This window comes from Haematobia irritans, chromosome 3 (genome assembly GCF_050003625.1).
Source record: "Haematobia irritans isolate KBUSLIRL chromosome 3, ASM5000362v1, whole genome shotgun sequence".
Classification (NCBI taxonomy): Eukaryota; Metazoa; Arthropoda; class Insecta; order Diptera; family Muscidae; genus Haematobia; species Haematobia irritans.
The window spans coordinates 61318937-61337756 of record NC_134399.1 but is presented as its reverse complement, the minus strand read 5'-3'; the positions used below and the strand labels follow the sequence as shown (position 1 = coordinate 61337756).

At 33.0% G+C, this 18820-nt stretch overlaps 3 protein-coding genes across 6 annotated transcripts; 1 reads left to right on the top strand and 2 right to left on the bottom strand.

The window, feature by feature from the left end:
• Positions 1–3765: 3765 nt before the first annotated feature.
• Alr (Evr1_Alr domain-containing protein Alr) lies at positions 3766–4696 on the top strand. The gene is made up of 3 exons (XM_075300879.1): positions 3766–3981; positions 4055–4293; positions 4371–4696. The coding sequence occupies exons 1-3, from the start codon at positions 3865–3867 to the stop codon at positions 4531–4533; spliced, it is 519 nt and encodes a 172-aa protein (XP_075156994.1). The 5' UTR covers positions 3766–3864; the 3' UTR covers positions 4534–4696.
• A 2987-nt stretch (positions 4697–7683) lies between these two features.
• COX6B (Cytochrome c oxidase subunit 6B) lies at positions 7684–16631 on the bottom strand. 2 transcript variants are annotated; one of them, XM_075298143.1, is made up of 2 exons: positions 16494–16631; positions 7684–8066 (listed from the first exon to the last, which is right to left on the bottom strand). In XM_075298143.1, the coding sequence occupies exon 2, from the start codon at positions 8053–8055 to the stop codon at positions 7825–7827; it is 231 nt and encodes a 76-aa protein (XP_075154258.1). In that variant the 5' UTR covers positions 8056–8066; positions 16494–16631; the 3' UTR covers positions 7684–7824. The 2 variants fall into 2 exon arrangements, with proteins under 2 accessions (XP_075154258.1, XP_075154257.1); XM_075298142.1 differs by having other exon boundaries at positions 7684–8117; positions 16494–16601.
• On the bottom strand, positions 13728–16432 carry LOC142227917 (uncharacterized). 3 transcript variants are annotated; one of them, XM_075298140.1, is made up of 3 exons: positions 16317–16432; positions 15784–16039; positions 13728–15414 (listed from the first exon to the last, which is right to left on the bottom strand). In XM_075298140.1, exon 3 carries the CDS (start codon positions 15336–15338, stop codon positions 14166–14168), a length of 1173 nt encoding a protein of 390 aa, XP_075154255.1. In that variant the 5' UTR covers positions 15339–15414; positions 15784–16039; positions 16317–16432; the 3' UTR covers positions 13728–14165. The 3 variants fall into 3 exon arrangements, with proteins under 3 accessions (XP_075154255.1, XP_075154254.1, XP_075154256.1); XM_075298139.1 differs by lacking the exon at positions 16317–16432 and adding an exon at positions 16162–16296; XM_075298141.1 differs by lacking the exon at positions 16317–16432 and adding an exon at positions 16225–16245.
• Positions 16632–18820: the final 2189 nt, after the last annotated feature.

Here is an 18820-nt window from a genome sequence, read left to right as displayed (position 1 = left end):
TGGAGGAAAACACCTCAACTTTCTCACAAAGAAAAAAATATATTGATATCTTTATCCGTTCCAATATTCCAATGTTCCAAAAAAGTGATTAGGAACCACTGTGTGTCGTCAAATTCAAAAAATGTCATGGTAATGGCCATTTTTTTATTGTTGCATTTCTTTATTAATCCATTTAAAAAAAGTTATATTTTCCAATTGTTTTTTTTTTTTTTTTTTTTGATTATTCCCCATCAAGTCACAATAACATTTGTCAAAAAAATTATTGCTTTATTGTGCAAATATAACCATAGCGATAGGCGAGCACTTGTTTACGCGTATTTCTTATGGAAAGCTCAAAATCTACGACGGAATACTGTGCCAAATTAAAATCTATTCTAATTCCTTGGCGGAAAATGGTACAGTGTTGACATCGTTTATCAAATATGAATAGGCATTGTTATTTCTTGAAATAACTCAACAAATAAAAAAATATTACATGTTTTTATTTATCTCCAATATTAAGTAATGAAAAATCATGCTATATTGACATCAACAACTCTCGGAAACAATAAAAGAGGACATTTTTGGTGGCAAGCTATTGTATTTGTCGTCGCAGCAGAAATGTTTCGCCTACCGCCTATCGCTATGGTTATATTTACACACTTATTCTGCTTTTACAGATTTACAGCCACCCTGTCGTACATGTAGTTAACTTTAAATTAATTTAAAGCTAGCTATTTCTCAATTAAGGCCGGTATGCACCTCTAGCGAAAAATTTCATTCCCATAAGAAATGCATTGCTATTTATGCTAACGAAATTTTCGGTAGCGTTCAATTTCGTAAGCTTGTACGCACCTCTAATGAAAATAACAGGGTTGTCAAAAGCATATTTTGGCAGCAAACATTTAATTTATTACAATCAATGTGTGCGTAAAAGTTTTAAAAGGTCTGTAAATAATAAACAATTTATTTGAGGAATATTTGGAACATATTTTAACAATTTTTAAAAGCGATTAGCTGGTTTAAAATGTGTGTACACAGCCCTGTTTTTTTGCTGTAGACTTAAATAAATTTTTGCTACCGAAAATTTCGCTAGAGGTGCATACCGGCCTTTAGTACTGGTTGACAGTTGGATTGATTTTATATGGACTCCACTAACTATTTTAACATGGCGGTGTCATAGGAAGTAATCAATTGCCCATCTCTGCATTACTTTTAATTACCCAGTAAAAAAAGCGTCGCCAAAAAAGTAGTGAAAATGTTCTTTTTGGATCCGAAAGTAGTGCAAAATTGGCGCAGAAGCTATGAATTTAACATGGGCTTGTCATAGGACGGATGTCCACCATTTCAACAGACGTTGCACTGAATTTGCATAGCTTCTTACTGTGATTCGAATTCAGTGTTTTGGATGTGAATTAAAAAATGTTGTCATATTTTGACAAATAAATAATTTTTATAATTTTTTTATGATTTTTAATGCATTCTTACGCTTGTCAGAAATGTTTGAATTAAAATATTTTGAAAAAAGCCCAATATTTCTTGAATAGATTTAGAATTTTTTTTCGACAAAACTTCAAATAAATAAGAAAAAAGCGAATTATAAATAATTGAATTAAAATAACTTCCTGTGTAGTTAAAATAAAGAACATCGTTGGAAGTACATCTCTTGGAAGTGATTTTAAAGTTGTGCCTTTGGAAGAACTTCCAAATTTTTTGCTGGGTAGCTTAAAGTTAGTTACTAATCTGTCAATTTAAAGTTAAATTTTTAAATATACTTTAAGCTAGTTAGTAGTTAAGCTGAGTACTATGTTCGGTTTTCAAGCTGAAAACCAACTTGTTTTCACGGTTACTTTTTTTAATTAACTAATTTAGAAATATAAAATAATTTGCAATCAATTCCTTGGATCTTTTCCATCCATTATTTGGCAAGACTAGATCAAAATATAATCGTCTTCATAAATATATTTGTACTTTTAATTTGGTGTTTTGGTGAAAAAACCGAACATAGTACTCACCTTTAGTTTTCAGTCAACGAAAAATTAGTTAAATAAAAGTTGTGCCTCAATCACTATTTTTTAGCTTTCTACAATAAAAGAGGATTTAAAAATTTATATTTTCATAAGACAAAAATTTATTCACATAAAAATTAAATAAGACACTTTAACATCAAAATATAAAAATACAGTTTTCTGGAATACAGCACCCTTTCTTTTTTAAAAAGCCTTTTCAAATTCTTTTCCTAACACCCTTCGAGTTCTTTTGTAAGAAATATGCAAAAAACCACATACAATAGTTTTAAATATATTTTAGTTATTAAAACACTTTTTCAGTAATTCTCCATTTTAAGAAACAATTTTTCAACGAAGCGATAGCACGCGGTATTATTTACTAATGAAATTTCTAATGAGTTTACAAAAAACGACGCTGTCTGCAATCGGAAGGCATCGGTTGCCGTTAGCGAAGTGTTGTATACACTTTTTTAATGTAATTTCTGCATTGAATAGTAGTTAGCTTAAAGTTGGTCTATACAAGTGAACTTAAAGTTAGTGTTTTTGATAGTCAGCTACTCAATTGACGGCAGGGTTAGGTTAGGTTAGGTGGAAGCCCGATGTATCAAGCTCACTTAGACTATCAGTCCATTCCCTGCCAACATTTTTTGAATTTGACGGCGCTTCTGAGAATCCCCACCACGTTGAAAACAATCGTATACGACATCCAAAACTCTTCGGAAAAGCGCCGTCACTATTGAGAATGTTTACCACGCCATGTTACTACAAAAAAGTATCGAATGAGTGCAATTATTAGGTACCTTTTTTAATAAATTTAGAACGACGTCAATAAGAGCCCCTTCAAACTATCAGTGCATTTTAAGATAGTTGTAAAAGAATCATTGTGGTCAAGCAAAACACGATTGTTTAGATGTTTATTAACTTGATTAAACATTTATAAATTCTCATAAATATAACATTTATACGACTATCACATCACATTTAACATAATTTTTTGTATTAATAAAATAATGATGTTGAGTAACAAGAAGCAATTTTCATGTTGCAGCGTCTATCAGCCAGTGGTTTTATTCTCAATGGAGGTAGCGTGTCGGGAAAAATATCTGAAAAACTATCACTTTATTTCATTTGGAAAGTCAAAACTTGTTCACCAATATACCTTTCACAATTTTAGGCCAAATAACTATGTTTTCAGCACTTCATTATCGTTTTTAATTAAATAAATTATAATAAGCTAGTTGTGCTTTGTGTTTCACAAAATATAAAATGTTTCTTGTAACAATAGTGATGGCAAAATACGTCCATGTACATTTCATAATTTTTGATGCGCTTCACCCATCGCAGTCGGCGATTGTTGTAGTGTCACTTACGAGTCTGTGGTAGAGACGAGGATGAAATGGAACTTTGAAATGCTGGCAGGGTTAGTACTAACTAGTATTAAGTTGACATTATCGCGCTAAATTGGCCATTTTTCACGGTTACTTTTCTTTTATAATTCATTTCACTGAAAACAAACATTTGTATTTTTTGCATTGGATCATTCATGTTATAATAAAATATGCAATCCATCATGTTATAATAAAATATGCAACAAGAAGAAGTAATTTTCTTCTGTTTTTGCAGATTTAGTTTTGATTTTAGCGGCCAAACTCGAACCAATTATAGTTATTAAAAAATTTGATGCGCCCTGTTTTTGTGAAATAGTTTTCTATGAGTCTCCCTTTCCATTTTTATTTCTAGTCACCTTTTGACACCATCGAACTGTCAAAATTTCGTCTTCAATAACATCGGTCAGCTGTTCCTTCTTTCGACAAAGCCCCGAAAACAGCATTTCTAAAAATTCCTTACTAAATAAAAACTTAAAAACACATTAAAAATGACTAGTTACGATGCCTATGGTACACCAACCAAACCGGATAGCAATTGCCGCACGTGTACGGATTTCAAATTTTGGTCCAAACAGCAAAGACAAATGTTTCAAAAAGCGACTGATGTAAGTAAAAATCAACGTATTAGGATATTATATTTTGAAAATTGAGTCTCTATTGTTTACTTTCGTTTTGTAGAACAATGATCTAGCCAAGTCTGGTGGTAGTGCAAGTAATGAAACAAGCGACATTCCCCGTGAAGACTGTCCGTTGGACAAATCCAGGCTGGGACAATCCACTTGGGGGTTGTTGCACACTATGGCTGCATTCTATTCCGATAATCCTACAGATAGCCAAAAAAGTGATGTTAAAACTTTCTTTGATGTATTTTCTCGACTATATCCTTGCGAATATTGTGCGAAGGACTTTCGCAAAGAGTAAGATGCCCACATCATGTGCTTGCCGCCTTAGATGATGCAATTGTATCGTAATCTTGTGTTTTTGTTTTTTACAGTTTACGTGAGAATCCCATCAAGGTAGACTCTCAACACGAGTTTTCCCAATGGCTGTGTCAGTTTCATAATCGTGTAAATGCTAAATTAGGCAAGCCTATATTCGACTGCAGCAAAGTAAACGAAAGATGGCGGGATGGGTGGTTAGACGGATCTTGCGACTAAATTTATTATTTCTTTATTTTTGTTGTTGTATTTAGAACGATTGGATTCAATTGGCAGGCATTGTTGTTAATAATATTAGATGTGTACATGTATAAGTAAACATACCCAGAAATTATATTTTTTAGAAACAAATATATCTATGTAGATTTGTCTACACACGTGATTACTTGTACTTTTTGATTATATTTGCCAAAAAAAAGTTCAATCTACGGAGTTAACCTCAATTCACTCCACTGTTCTTTTTTCGAACAGTTAAAAACACCTTTTTTAAATTTATTCCTCACTTAAAGCCCCTACTATACCTCGTCGTACCGCAGATGTAAGTAAAAAAAAACCTTCAAGGTGGTATGAAACTTACTGTTTTTAAAGAAATGTGAAAATGTTATTATTACTCTAAAAACCTATTTCTTTAATAAAAAATATAACCCTGGATTATTTAAGTGAAACGTTTTCCGAGAGGAAATAATAGTATGGTTTATATGTACGTTTGTACATGCTTAACGCTTACGGAGCTTCAAGAAATTTGGGATAAATCTTATCTTTGAATGATTTAGGGGTCACATTAATGGGTAAGTGGTCACATGTGGCCATTCCCGGTGCAGCAAAATATAGTTAGTAATCTTAAATATTAAAAACAATCGTGCCTGTTCTACTACACACATGAGGTGTTACACTCAAGGCGTGTTCTGGACTACACTTTACACCGTCCCCGACCCGAAAAATGTACACGAACATTTTTTCTGTGTGGGTCGAGTGCACAGCTATCGTATGCTCAGTTAGAAGTTTATTAAATAACAGATTTTGAAACTTCAAAAATGTGATATAAACCTCAATGTGGTAATTGCGGAATTGGTACGCTGTTCGCGGCTGCGGCTTAGCTCGCCGGATGGGTGAGTTCTTCTTCCGTGGAGGCATCAAGTTTTAGTAAATAACAGATTTTGAAACTTCAATGTGTTTTTCATATATGTATTTTGTTTGGTCGGCGTATTTCTTCATGGGTTGCAGTCTAGTAACACCAACACTTCTGGACATTAAATGAGGATTGAAAAAGCTCCAGAATCTGTCCACGCAATCATCAAACTAGTATAGTATAAATCATTTTATCTATGAAAGATAGAAGTTGATACGTTTCTAAAAAAAAACAAATAATGTATTTCATATAATTTGAAGTTTTATCAACACTCCCGCTAAAATATCTCGAAAACTAATCAATATATCCACATAATCGGGATCGACAAACCGAAATATTGCAGCATTTGTTCCATAACGAGAAAACTATCTCGATATATCTTTTTTTCAATTTGGTTTTTTGTTTTTAACTTTTTTTCATGGACGTATCGGACTGCATTAGTAGAATTTTTCAAAATATTCCCTAAAGATTAGGGCACTTAATAGTGATATTCTCTGCTCGAAGCTAGGTTAGGTTAGGTGACAGCCCGATGTATCAGGCTCACTCAGACTATTCAGTCCATTGTGATACCACATTGGTGAAATTCTCTCTTATCACTGAGTGCTGCCCGAGATTCCATGTTAAGCTCAATGACAAGGGACCTCCTTTTTATAGCCGAGTCCGAACGGCGTTCCACATTACAGTGAAACCACTTAGAGAAGCTTTGAAACCCTCAGAAATGTCACCAGCATTACTGAGGTGGGATAATCCACCGCTGAAAAACTTTTTGGTGTTCGGTCGAAGCAGGAATCGAACCCACGACCTTGTGTATGCAAAGCGGGCATGCTAACGAAGTTAATAAGGCGTCAGGGGTTATTATGAAAACAAAAATGTTTTTCTGCTCGAAAGAAACAGTTTATTATTTTACTTTGGAAGTTTATTTCAGTATTTGCTATAATATTGCAATTATGATCTCTTCTATTAGCGATATATATTTCTTTTTTTTTTTTTGGTGCATAAATATCCCTTGAATTGTAAATGTGTTAACGATTTAACTTGCACCAAAAACGGAAAGTTACTTACTCACAATGGACTTTGAAGAAAATTTTGTCAAAATTTTATTTCTATAGAAAATTTTGTCAAAATTTTATTTCTATAGAAAATGTTGCCAGAAGTTTAGTTCCTCTTAGTTTGAGAGGAATATTTTGAAAATTCTAGCAAAACATTAAAAATTTTACCAATAAAAAATCTACCATTTTTGGTAGCAACCGTGATCACGAGTCCATAAAAACGACGTCAAAAACCTGCTGGCGCATATACCAGTGTCAAACAAAAATATTTCTCAGTGGTTTGTTTTTTTTTTCTTTCAAGTACGTCCGTCGGTCGGTACAGTTTTAAATTCCCAAAGCAAAATAATGATATCGATATAGCACTTTCGTTATTGTTATAATCAAGCAAACAAAAAAATTGGCATACAAGAAGCTTACTATCTTTGATATTATTACCAGTATTTCTCATACCTAATAATGCTGTAATCGGGAATGAGTTGACAAAAGAAATATCTTACACATTGTACTCAATAGTTATATGCGCACCCCACATCCAGAAAGTGGAAAATTTGTTTTTCAACTAATACTGTTCAAATGGAGAACAATCTCCAAAATTCCAAAGGACCACAATCTACTTTTCCAGCCTTTGTAAAAGGCGGCATTTCATTTCTAATAAAGTTTAAAAAATCTGATTTCAATTCCAAATACAAGTTTTCAAGATCAAATGAACAAACACTAAGCTGGAGCTATCCTCTGGCTATCCTCTACTTTGACCCATACCAATAATAAAAGCAATGTATGGCTAGTCGCCATTTTTCTAATTTCATCTAATAAATAGTATATATTTGATTATATTTACTTGAATCCCATTTCCAAATTATGATTCCATAGTATACTTACCAATTAGTTATTTTCAAGACGAAACCCCTTTGAATCAAATTATCTGTATTAACTTTTATATCGACGACTCAATCCAATCTTATTTACCCCTTTTTTAATTATTCCTCTGCAAAAAGATTTAGAAATTTCAATCGATTTTATCTTTAAGGCATATTTTTATTGTTATAGGGCTACTCTATCATTATATAAGAGCCCATATTTATTTAGGGAATTTAAGCATTAAATTTATGGATGGTAGTGTAACATCTACTAAGAAGATCTTTGCAATTTGTTTTTGTTTTAATAATGTCAACAGTAATTTAAATACTACACTTTTGTTCTGTTTAAATGTTTTATTTTTGGTAGAATTCACAATTCATTGAAATGTTGACAACAAAACAGCATATTTGGGTAGTGGGTAAGCCTCCCCTCCTTCCTTCATTTCTATATATATTAGTCTAAAACACAATGAATTTAAATCCTGCCGGGGAAAGTGCCTCCTTCAATTTGATCATTCCACTTTTCAACCCAGGCATTGGGGCACATGGAGGTGAAGACCTTCTTGAAGTAATTGCAGGGTTCGTAGTTGCTACCACGTTTCTTCTGGCAACGATGATAATCAATATAGGACTGATAGCAGTAGCGGGTCACGTTTTGGTTGGGGAAACGTGGGTCGAAGGGAGCGGTTTCCAATTTGGCAGTCATTTTTTTATCGCCTTTTTTAGACATGGAAATTAGATAAATATGGGAATAATCAAAAATATATTCTGTTTATATAAAACATTAATGGGTAACGATTAAAAGCGGGCGACGCATATTCAATGGAATCCACAAAGCGCATACATTTAGATGACGATATAATCGGATTTATGATGTGTTAGTTCATTTTGGTCAATATGGGTTATGATACGATAGGATTAAAGCATTTGATGATCAGTATACAGATTAAAAAAATGGAAAAGAATGAAAAATATTTTGTTATTATTTTCGATTCAATATTAGTACGATGTGGTGGTTTATCAATGTACAAAAGGATAACCGCACTCACAATTTCAAATGTTGGTAAAATGTTATATAATAATGCAATATTAAATTTTAGAAACTATAATTGTACTAAAACAGAGTAAGAATTTAGTGTTGTTTCATTTAAATAGTCACGGAACACATACGGTGCGAAATTCATTACCGCACTATTTCAATAAATAATTCACATTATGTACAATTAAAATTTATCCCAATATATATAAATTTAAAAATATATTTTTTTTCTAACTAAAGTTTTTCATTGAATCACGGCAATTTTCATGTACCTCCGTTAGTTTTTAACTGTCAGTTAACACAATGTAAATTCCAAACATCTTCTCTCCGGTTAACTTTAACTGAAAAGTCTTCGGCAGTTAAGTTCCTAACTGGCATATGGAATATATAGGCAAGATGACAGTGTACAATTCCGGATAAGCTCCTTGAATAGTGGACTGTTAAGCGATTGCGTTTTAAGAGTCTCCAGGAATTGTAAAATACCAAAAAGAGTAAATATAAAGAAAAGGCAAAATTTCAGGTTTTATCTGGAGCTTTATTGGGATGGCAGCTTACCAAGCGTGATGACGGTGCACAAGTGAAATATAAAACAAGTAAGGAAAGTCTAAAGTCGGGCGGTGCCGACTATATTATACCCTGCACCACTTTGTAGATCTAAATTTTCGATACCATATCACATCCGTCAAATGTGTTGGGGGCTATATATAAAGGTTTGTCCCAAATACATACATTTAAATATCACTCGATCTGGAAGAATTTGATAGACTTCTACAAAATCTATAGACTCAAAATTTAAGTCGGCTAATGCACTAGGGTGGAACACAATGTTAGTAAAAAAATATGGGAAACATTTAAATCTGAAGCAATTTTAAGGAAACTTCGCAAAAGTTTATTTATGATTTATCGCTCGTTATATATGTATTAGAAGTTTAGGAAAATTAGAGTCATTTTTACAACTTTTCGACTAAGCAGTGGCGATTTTACAAGGAAAATGTTGGTATTTTGACCATTTTTGTCGAAATCAGAAAAACATATATATGGGAGCTATATCTAAATCTGAACCGATTTCAACCAAATTTGGCACGCATAGCAACAATGCTAATTCTACTCCCTGTGCAAAATTTCAACTAAATCGGAGTTAAAAATTGGCCTCTGTGGTCATATGAGAGTAAATCGGGCGAAAGCTATATATTGGAGATATATCTAAATCTGAACCGATTTCAACCAAATTTGTCACGCATAGCTACAATGCTAATTCTACTCCTTGTGCAAAATTTCAACTAAATCGGAGCAAAAAATTGGCCTCTGTGGCCATATGAGTGCAAATCGGGCGAAAGCTATATATGGGGGTTATATCTAAATCTGAACCGATTTCAACTGGCACGCATAGCTACAATGCTAATTCTACTCCCTGTGCAAAATTTCAACCAAATTGGGGTAAAACTCTGGCTTCTGGGACCGTATTAGTCCATATCGGGCGAAAGATATATATGGGAGCTATATCTAAATCTAAACCGATTTCAATAAAATTTGGCACACTTGACTATAGTACTAATTGTTCTTCTTGTGCAAAATTTTAAGCAAATTGGGTTAAAACTCTGGCTTCTGGGGCCATATAAGTCCATATCGGGCGAAATATATATATGGGAGCTATATCTAAATCTGAACCGATTTCTTCCAAAATCAATAGGGATCTATTCTGAGCCAAAACACATACTTGTGCCAAATTTGAAGTCGATTGGACTAAACAGCGACCTAGACTTTGATTACAAAAATGTGTTCACGGACAGACGGACATCGCTATATCGACTCAAGAGCCCACACTGAGCATTTTTGCCAAAGATACCATGTGTCTATCTCGTCTCCTTCTGGGTGTTGCAAACATATGCACTAACTTATAATACCCTGTTCCACAGTGTGGAGCAGTTAACGGAACACTAACGGAGCTTCATGAAAATGGGGGTCAGTAATATTAATTAGGTTAGTTTATGTATGATAGCACTCTTTTTGCAGGATAACTTAGACTATTCAGTCCTTAGTGATACCACATGTGGTCAATGGGTGCTGCCCAATTTTATGTGTAGCTCAATAACAAGGGACCTGTTTTTAATTGCCAAGTCCAAACGGTGTGTCACATTTCGTGTGAAAAAGCTGGGATTAAACCTAAGACCCTTTGTATGCAAGGCCGGCAAGTCAACCATTGTACCACGGTGTGAATAAAAATTTTGCTCCAATTAAAAATATTAATTGGTTCAATAATTGTGTGATTGATTAGACAATTGATAGAATAAATTTTCCAATTCAGTATTTTATCTAACTCAATTAATATTTTAGTTTAAACAAATGGTGGCAATTTTTCTGTGAACAATATGATTTGCCAAATCGTGTGCAACACATCAAAGTGGCGATTTCCGAAAATATAATCAATCTATAGGTCTAGCAATGTTAGTCAGTCTGTTGTAATCACATTGCACCCTTCAATATTACAACTATATTCCAATGATTTAATACTGACTTGTTTCTGACTGCGGTAATTAGAAGGTTGACTATAAAGGACTACTGAATAAAAATATCAGTATTAATGAAATTGTATATAAAAAATTAACAAATAAACAGACATATTGCAGAACGGTCAGTAGTTTGCTTAAAATTTCTTGTGATTCGATTTCACGGCGGTTTATTGAAGAAAAGAATTACGGCTATAGTAAGTCCAAAGCAGACGAATTAAAATTTGTTGATTATTCAATAATAGAAATATGTCGCCCATTTTAAATGCCCCCGTACAAGGATTAAAGTTAAAGTGACTGCCGAATTATTTCAGGCTTACTACATTTTCATTACTTCCTCAGTCTATCTATCACTGGCTGTTCGACTGCTTTGCATAAATAGTGTCATATTAGCTTCTAGCGATTTCTAGACTGTTCTCTAATTAGAAGAATGTTATATATAAATAAAATATAAAAAAAAAATAATCAATTTGTAGTCTTAGTAGAAGACACTTAGCTTTTTCGCCTCATGCAATTTGCTATTTTTAAAGCGATGTATTTTCAGAAAGTTTTAGCAAAAACTTTTGCTAATTATTATAAGTATTAGTTCGCCACTTCATCAAAAACATGTATACCGACCCAACTAAACTGTGTTAGTTGAAAAAAAACAATGACTGCTTTCTCTTTTTCAAACATTTTTGCTAATTCCTTGACTGGAGTGTTATTTTGAAATGTATACATTTAAAAACAATTTATCGAATCGTGTGTTCTAAAAGATCATTATTCGAGTTTTTAGAATCTCTGCCGAGCAGTACGTTCCGTTTAAGTGTAAGATACGTAGTTAAAAAGATGTTACCTTTTCCAATTAACTGTCTTATTCAAAATAATTTGCTGATAATCTATCGTAGGAATTTTGTATGGTAAAAGTAATATAGAATTATCTGATAAGAAAATTTTATTTTTTACTAAACTTCTATGATTGAGAAATAGTATGTAAAGACTAACACCCTTATTCATAAAAGTTAATGTCAACTTTAAACCTACTATTACCATACAAATTCCTCTGATAAACTGTCAGTACATTATTATGAATAGGGACATAATTATTTAATTTTCAGTTATCACAATTAATATGTTTAATATATTCGAAGCCTAAGGGCCGCCACACAATGAACACACTGCTTAATTCTCCGCTTATTTCTTTGCTTCGAAAAAAGTTGAAACGTTCATAATTATATGAGTGTGCGCACAATAAATAAAAGCTTGGCGCCCAAACGTAAAAATAAGTTAACAAATTTGAACTTTTTCGGCTTCTATAGGCTGATTTGCTTTTGACGATAAAAAAAGCATTTGTTGCTTCCAGGTTTACATATAGAAATATAAGTTTTTTTATATTTATGAAGCGACAATTATGCTTTGTTGGAAATAACAACTAAAGCAAAGAAAAAAAAAGCTTCTTTCTTCTTTGTGTTTCGGCCTTAATCGATTCAAAACAAGTAGTAAGTGGGGTATGAACCTACTGTAGGGTACAATAGGTTCAATGTTTACGTTACCCTTTTTGAATATGTAGATATAACTTTAAAATATTTTTGATAAAAATCTCAATATTTCTAAAATGTACCTAATTTATTTATGATCACTGAATAATCAAGATCAAGGTAAAATTTTGCACTTCTTATATAAAAATGTTCTTTGTTCTATAAATATTTCGCAATTATCATTGGAAAGAAATGATATAAATAAAATAATAATTTTATGAAAACAACAAAATATCGATTTTAAGTAATGATTTTCTTCTTCACATTCCTTTTCCAATTTCATAATATTTATAATCATAATAAATTATGAGTATAAATAATAAAAGAAAGTTGGGAACTAACTACAAAGGCCCGTCCGTTTTCAAACTGTTCACTAAATAAAATCATGTTTTTGTGACTTTTCTCAACCAATGTGGCTTATTGTCGCATAAAGCCGTCATTAGAAATTCAAATTGTAATCAGATAATTATAATGGTACTTTAACAGATCTATTACAATAAATTTCATCGATTTTTAAGAGATTAAATAAATAATACTTGATATAATTATTAAAAAAATAATTACTAGAAGAAAATTGATTAATCTTATTCGGTGTGACATTGTTTTCTAAAAATTCACACATCTAAGATATTTATTATCAATGACCGTGATATATAAACTAATGTTTAAATTTCCGAATATACATTTTATTAGAAAAATTATTCAAGTAAATTTTGAAAATTTAACAATTTCAACAAAAATATTCTCAATTGAAATTTTAAAACCGAATATCTTCAATACCACTTGACTTGTAACTTTATTTTTTATAGGGCATAGGAATTAAGATAATTTTTTGTTTACAAATAATATGCGAACTTGGCGCCATGCCTGTTTTTTTTCAATCACTCTATATGATAAATTCTAATAATTTTTTTGTGATCATTGAATCGAACTTTGTTCAAAATATATACCACAGATACACTGGGTAACTTTAATTAGTCGAATATTGTAATTGAATAAGCACTTGAATGAATTGACTCCGATAAAGTAATTACTTTTGCAATTTATTTTAATTTTTAAATTGAATATCTTCATAACCACTTTCTTTTTATGCAATCATAATATTTTTGTGGTCAATGAATCGAATTTTGTACGAGTTCAGTGACTCTTGATAACTTTTTCTTTTTTTAATATTTTAATTGAATACGCACTCAGATGACTTGCTTCCCATAAAATTATTACTTTTGTTTTTTTTTTTTTTTTTTGGTTTATTATATTTATTGGGAATATTGTTCCTTTCTTTTGTTTATAGGTTCTTAAAAAATAGTATCGAATGTTTGTGTTGCACTGCTGCTGCCACAGCAGCCATTAATTGAAATCTCAGCTGTATTATTCTAATGAATACAGTTATTCTAGAAATATTCATATTATAATGTTAATATAAGTATACAATATTTGGAGATATATATACTTGTGTGTACCTTAAAACTAAAATTATGTACTTAAGATTTCTTAGAAAAACTTGGAAAAAAATATTAAAAAAATTCAAGATTCTTGGAAGGGGGAAATTGTGTAAGCCAATCAAACTTGCGATGATTGTTTTACAACAATGTAAGGATAAAAGGTAAGGAAATAAGAAAGGAGAAATAAATTATGCACAGTTCAAATATTTTTTTGTTTTTACTCTCTGACAAAAATAAACATGTTTCATAACATTTGATTCAAGTTCATTTCTATACTGTGTTGTTTTTTTTTTCTTTCTTGGAGGGAGTATTTATTTTATTAAAGGTCGATTTCCTTGCTCCGATTCACATGCTGTATTTTTATATTTATTCACTTCGGCCAAATAAAGGGACCAGAAATCCTTAGGATCACCAGTAGTTTCCGCTGTCGCTTTAGGTTTGGCCACCATACCCGTCTTTAGTATTTTACCACCTTTTCGTCTACCCACTATGGGTGGTGGCGGTGCACTTTTGCCTGTGGCTGTTGCCACCAAATATGGAGCTGTTGTAGGATTAACAGCGGCAGAAGCAAGAACAGGAGCAACAGTATTTACAGCAACTGTGGGCAATGCTGCCTTTGATGTGCAAGGCTTGGATGACTGCATATGCTGTTGTTCTTGCATTTTCTTGAATAATTCCAAAAATGAGCCATCATTTGCAAAGACAGGATGTGAAGCTTCAGGCTTGGGAGGAGGATATACCTTACCCTCTTTGGCTAAAGTTTGCCTTAGTTTTTCTTCCATTTCCCTATGTATACGTGCTCTATCTATAGGCTCATTTTCATCGAATTTATACATGGGCTTTGTTGGGGAACTTTCATCACCCTTTTTCTGTTCGGGCAAAGGTAAATCTAACAAGTTTTCACTATGCATTTCTTGCGAACTTATAGTTTCTTTCGAATTTTCATCGTTTTCTTCTCTTACTGTTCTTAATTCGTTGTTGCCTGATAGTTTAGCTCTTTCCTCTTGCCTTCTTGTGGAGGAATCACGGAGATATGATGAAGAACGTGAACGAGAGCGTGATTTAGAACTTCTTCTTTTGTAATCTCTGTCTCTATCACTGTAATGTCGCCGTCTATAATGAACTGGAGATCTAGAACGTGAATAAGATCGAGATCTTGAATCACGATATCTGTGGGAACGAGATGAACGATGTCCACCACTGTCTAATCGACGACGAGATGAATAATCACGGCTATGACTGCGACTACGACTACGACTGTAGGAATATCGACCACGCCGGTAACCATGACCTCGCCTACGCTCGTATGAGCCACTGCGAGATCGCGATCGGGAGCTACTATCGCGTTCATCGCGATGGCGACTTCGGCTCGAACGACTGTCTTTATTGCTGTCTGCTCGTTTAGGCCGTTCTTCGCAGTAGTAGTCAATCGGTTCTATATCGAAGTCATCGCGCCTTACACGCTGCTCTCCATTGGACGACATGGCACAGTCAATGAGTATCGATCTTTTGCTTTAGAGCACCAAGTCACCAACCGAAATGATTCAAGTATTGTAGTACCTGCAAATCAGACCATCATCCTCATAATTAGAATTGTGTTACTTATCTTGTGCATTTCTTTTTTATGTTATACCTATTTTTCATGCTTTTTCTCTTTAAATATATATTTTTTGTAATTCGAATTTTCTTGTTAACTCGGCCAAAAATACCAAGGCTGGAATTTTTATGGAATCAAATTCCAAAAAAATTACCAAGTATATTTTTTGTAGCTTTTTTTTTTTTGTTCTGAACACTTTAACAAGAAAATATCGTAGGCAGAGATGATTGCATTTATCAAAAATTGTTTTTTTGTTTTTCATTCATCTGTTTAACACAGTATGAGGTGTTGTTTAAAGGAAAATATATGAAAAAAAGTTATATGAACATTACTTGATTCTTGCTAGACCAGCGGTTGTGGAGTCACCGTAGTTGAGAGCCTCTCTTGATGGTTACCCGACAATGCGGTTAAGTTGGGTTTCTGCTGCTGCTGCTGCTACTGATGATTGGTGTTTTGCTGAGAATACCACCCCTGCTGCGCCGGGGAAATGTTGCAAGATTTTTTTTTCTGATGTATGGGTCCTGTTTTAATTTTTTTTTTGCGTAGAAATGAAATCTTTATTGTGATTTTGAGTGGGAGTTGTTAATCCTGTGTAAAAAATGAACTTGAACGCATGAATATTTTATGTCTCCTCTTAAACTGTGCATTATAAAATTTTCTTTTAGAAAACCAAAATTTCTAAATAAATTTTTTATAAAACAATTTTATACTTATTTCCTTGCTTTTCCATAGACCCCTATGTAATCTTAAAACCAAATACTTATGTTTACTACTCATTAGAGATATGTTCCAAATTTAGTTAACCAGAATGTAAAAAATTCTCGTTATGTAATTTTTTCTTCTCCATTTGTCTAGTGTGTATCACCTTTTTTCAGTTCAAGTAATCACATCACTCGTATTTCGATCACATTTTTTCTTCGACTCTTTGCAATGCAACACAATACCGTAACAAAAAAATTCTTACTCTGTTTTAAAGTTTGTTTGTTTTTTCTTTTTAATAAATGTATTACATATTTTTTGGTTTTGTAATATTTGGGCATACCTTTTGTGGTTTTTTGCTTCCTCAAAAGAAAATTTAATTTATCGCTGCGACTTGTCACGTCCTAATGAAGCCTCGACAACGGATAGAAAATGACATATCGATTTCAATTGTCGCATAATCGATTCTTAGGTCCTATAGTCGAAAGCTTGCTAAATATTCGATAATCGATAAAAAAAATAAATTGGAATTATGCGCCTTGCAGACTATATAAGTTTAATGGTGTTTTCTTTTCTGAAAAAAGTGATTTGCCTTCATTTTGTCTGTACAGAATGCGCATTTTTAAAATGTTACCAGCAACCTAAAAAATGCTATCATTTCGGCGTGCAGAAAAGAATTCAAAGAAGGAAACAGGGCAATCGCAGCACTCTCGTTTCTTGGCAGTGCTGAAAATGCCCGTAATTTGCCTCTATGCGTGGCGCTATTTTCACAACAGAATTCGAAGCCTTTTCGCACTTTTGCCTGTTTTTTTTAGAAAAGAACCTAAAAAGTACATTTTCCGGGCAAAATGCACAAAAAGTGCGAATTTTTTCCAAGAAAAGAAAACGCCAAAGGCCGGTATGCACCTCTAGCGAAATTTTCGGTAGAAAAATATTATTCAAATCTACAACAACAAAAAACAGGGTTGTGTACACAAATTTTAAACCAGCTAAACGCTTTTAAAAATTGTTAATATATGTTCCAAACATTCCTCAAATACATTGTTGATTATTTAAAACTTTTAAAACTTTTACGCACACAATGATTGTAATAAATTCAATGTTTGCTTCCAAAATGAAAAAAAACTTGGCAACACTGAAAACGGACAGACGTATATTATTTCACGGAAAATTATTTTTGTATTTAATTTTTATTTGTTTTGGTAATATTATTAACCCAGGCAATTCTACTGCAAACATTGCAAGGAATATGCCTGGACGTATCTCACCTGATATGGAGTATGACGTGACGGAGGTAGAAATACCTCTAACAAATCAATTGCAACAAGTACCCATTGCCGGCAACAACAATAATGAGCAAATCATAATTCAACCAAATGACCGCAAAAGGCAGCGGTTTGAAAATGCAACTCCACCATCAGATATAGTAATTCCAGACCTGTCGGAAAAACTAAAAAACTACAAACCCACTGACCAGAACAGGTTTGGCATTCTAGGAGTGTTGGCTGACGTCAATATTGAATGTCCCAGTACCAGCTCACAAGCCACAATCAAAAACAATGTTAATAATAACAAAAATACACTGAAACCAAAATGGTGTCCTCCCATATTCATTTATAATGTGAATATCAAAACTCTTGTAGATACTCTGCGCAGCACAATCCCACCTTTTTCTTTTAAAATCAAAAACATTAATAAAAACAAAAGCAAAATCTACTTTGCAGACACAAAGGTCCACACATCGATGATGGCAATTCTCAGGGAGAAGAACATCCATTCATATTCGTTCACGCCGAAGGAATTGAAACAAACTTCTCTTATATTAAGAGGTTTAGCATCTGACACTGATATCGAAGAAATGAAAACTGAACTAGATAGTATCGTTCCTGACACTGTGGCAAGCATAGTCAAATTCACGACTTCAAATTCAATTAAAAACAAAATTGATACCGGCCTTTTCCTCGTATCTCTATTTCCAGGAAAAACAATAACTGATGTTTCCAGAATAAAAAGTTTACAAAGCCAGATAATTGAATGGGAGAAGCCCAAACAAAAAGGAACTGACATACAATGCCGCAGGTGCCAGAGATGGGGACACACCGCAAAAAATTGCAACTCCGGATACAGGTGTGTAAAATGCGACCAAAATCACAATCCAGGTGAGTGTCAGAGAACGCGCGAAGATAACAATGCACCATTTTGCAATAATTGTAAAGAGCCAGGACATCCCGCTAATTGGCGTGGCTGCCCCACATACAAAAAATATGCAGCAGCCAGGAAACAAAGATTTGCCAAAGCGGCAGAGGAACGTTCCATTGCAAGGAACAATGTCAAAAATGCAATTGGTGTTTCAAGCATCATTCCAGAGCAAAGTTTTGCCAGTCTTTTCAATCCACATCCTGTGCAAAATATTTTACAAAAACCATCCGTTATAGAACAATTTATGAAATTGAGCTCACTTTTCCTTGAATCTGAAGAGTTGTCAATTGAACAAGAGATAAATATATTCCTGAGCGAATACACAAAAATGCCAAAATCAGAAGCCAAAGCTGAATTTATTCGAATTTTAAACAAAATCAAGACTAAATATGGACCATAGAGTCGTAAAACTATTAACCTTCAATGTAAGGTCTCTGGTTGATTCCAGTAGACAAATTGATCTGTCAAATA

What these genes read in the sequence shown, in the direction of transcription:
- Alr (XM_075300879.1), top strand. Translation starts at nt 3,865, where the DNA reads ATGACTAGTTACGATGCCTATGGTACACCAACCAAACCGGATAGCAAT. An exon ending in TGTTTCAAAAAGCGACTGAT is followed by an intron (nt 3,982 to 4,054) that starts GTAAGTAAAAAT and finishes TTCGTTTTGTAG; the next exon opens with AACAATGATCTAGCCAAGTC. An exon ending in GCGAAGGACTTTCGCAAAGA is followed by an intron (nt 4,294 to 4,370) that starts GTAAGATGCCCA and finishes TGTTTTTTACAG; the next exon opens with TTTACGTGAGAATCCCATCA.
- COX6B (XM_075298142.1), bottom strand. Translation starts at nt 8,079, where the DNA reads ATGTCTAAAAAAGGCGATAAAAAAATGACTGCCAAATTGGAAACCGCT.
- LOC142227917 (XM_075298140.1), bottom strand. Translation starts at nt 15,338, where the DNA reads ATGTCGTCCAATGGAGAGCAGCGTGTAAGGCGCGATGACTTCGATATA.